At 43.8% G+C, this 1,395-nt stretch overlaps 1 protein-coding gene across 1 annotated transcript; it reads right to left on the bottom strand.

Annotated features, from left to right (window-relative positions):
• Nucleotides 1-204: 204 nt before the first annotated feature.
• On the bottom strand, nucleotides 205-1,276 carry LOC104947136 (thrombospondin type-1 domain-containing protein 4-like; the record flags this gene model as incomplete). The annotated part of the gene is made up of 2 exons (XM_010773099.1): nucleotides 1,101-1,276; nucleotides 205-424 (listed from the first exon to the last, which is right to left on the bottom strand). Coding segments are annotated over exons 1-2 (331 nt in total), but the record flags the coding sequence as incomplete, so codon positions are not given.
• Nucleotides 1,277-1,395: the final 119 nt, after the last annotated feature.

Below are 1,395 nucleotides of genomic sequence, written 5' to 3'. Positions count from 1 at the left end.
TAGTTTGGACACCCCTGCTCTACAATATGAGTCTCAAGGCAGTGTAAGCCCTCAAACTGGAGTCGAAATCATTCTAAACCCTTTTTTATCGCCATGTTTTTTTTCAACTGCTCAATTCTTCCTCCATATGAACATCTGCATGGTAACATTATCAACATTGACAGCATCACAGAGAAATCTCACTCCAAACAGGTCCTCTCTGACCCTCGTGTGCACTCTGACCCAGCTGCACTGACAGTGGGCACAGGAGGGTAGTACAACACTGGCTGACAGACTCACTTATCTCAGCTACACAGGGATGTTTGTTGCACTCTTCTCGGCTTTCTGGGGTCAAAGTCGGGTCACAGCGGTCACTTGGGGAAATGTTGTCGGCAAGACAGCGCACCTCACGCACACGGTAGCCCGTGTTGCAGGAGCGTGAACACTGAGGTGTTAGAAAGAGAGAGTGAAGACAGAGAGGAAGAGTCGCACATACAGTACAGTATACATCATTTTATTGGAGTCCTAAATATGGACACCACTTAGTCGTCACAACTAAATCCATCACCTTTTGAACTAATTCTAAAGAAGTTGTGGTATCTGGCCATGCAAATATATTTGAGAAAAATTGCAAAGTTGGTTCTTATTAAACTGAATGTGACAAAGGAAGGGAGCCACATCTGAAGGGCTTGTTGAATCCCTTGTGTTTTCAATAAGGAAGCTCACAAAAAACCTATGGAATTTCCTATTTTTATGTTTATGGGTTGGTAGGCACTACAGACACCAAAATGTACAGTATCTGCACCAGTACTGAAAAAGTGAGTTTCTGGTGATATAGTATGTCCCCTTTAAAGATGACATTCATAAATCCCATCAGCAAACTGTCTGTCCTGGTGACTCTAGATAAAAAAATATATATATACCCTCTGAAACTGTTAAGGTCAAGACCTTTTGAATAATACTTAAAGGATTAAAGTGATTTGATCTAATCACAGATGTTGTTTGAACATTTAACGTTTAATTGACACCAAGTGTCCCAACTATTGACTATGGCTCTGACTGATACCACATGAGGGGCATGTCTTGCATAGTGGAAGAAGGGAAGACTTTGAGACACTTACCAAGCTCCACTCTGTGAAGTACCACTGGACACCGCATGGCTTCAGTCTGCAGGGCTGAGCTGTGATTGGCTGAGAGAGACTGGAACATTTGAACTGGTCCACAACCTCCATACGACCATCGTCGTTGAAAATACAAGCCACACTCCGGGACTGTGTACCATTCCCGCACTCTGCAGAACACTTCACAACACACACACACACACACACACACACACACACACACACACACACACACACACACACACACACACACACACACACACACACACACACACACACACACACACACACACAC

Source organism: Notothenia coriiceps, unplaced genomic scaffold (genome assembly GCF_000735185.1).
Source record: "Notothenia coriiceps isolate Sejong01 unplaced genomic scaffold, NC01 NC01_scaffold00012004, whole genome shotgun sequence".
Lineage (NCBI taxonomy): Eukaryota > Metazoa > Chordata > Actinopteri > Perciformes > Nototheniidae > Notothenia > Notothenia coriiceps.
The sequence above is the reverse complement of the archived record's forward strand: the minus strand, read 5'-3'. Positions and strand labels throughout refer to the sequence as shown.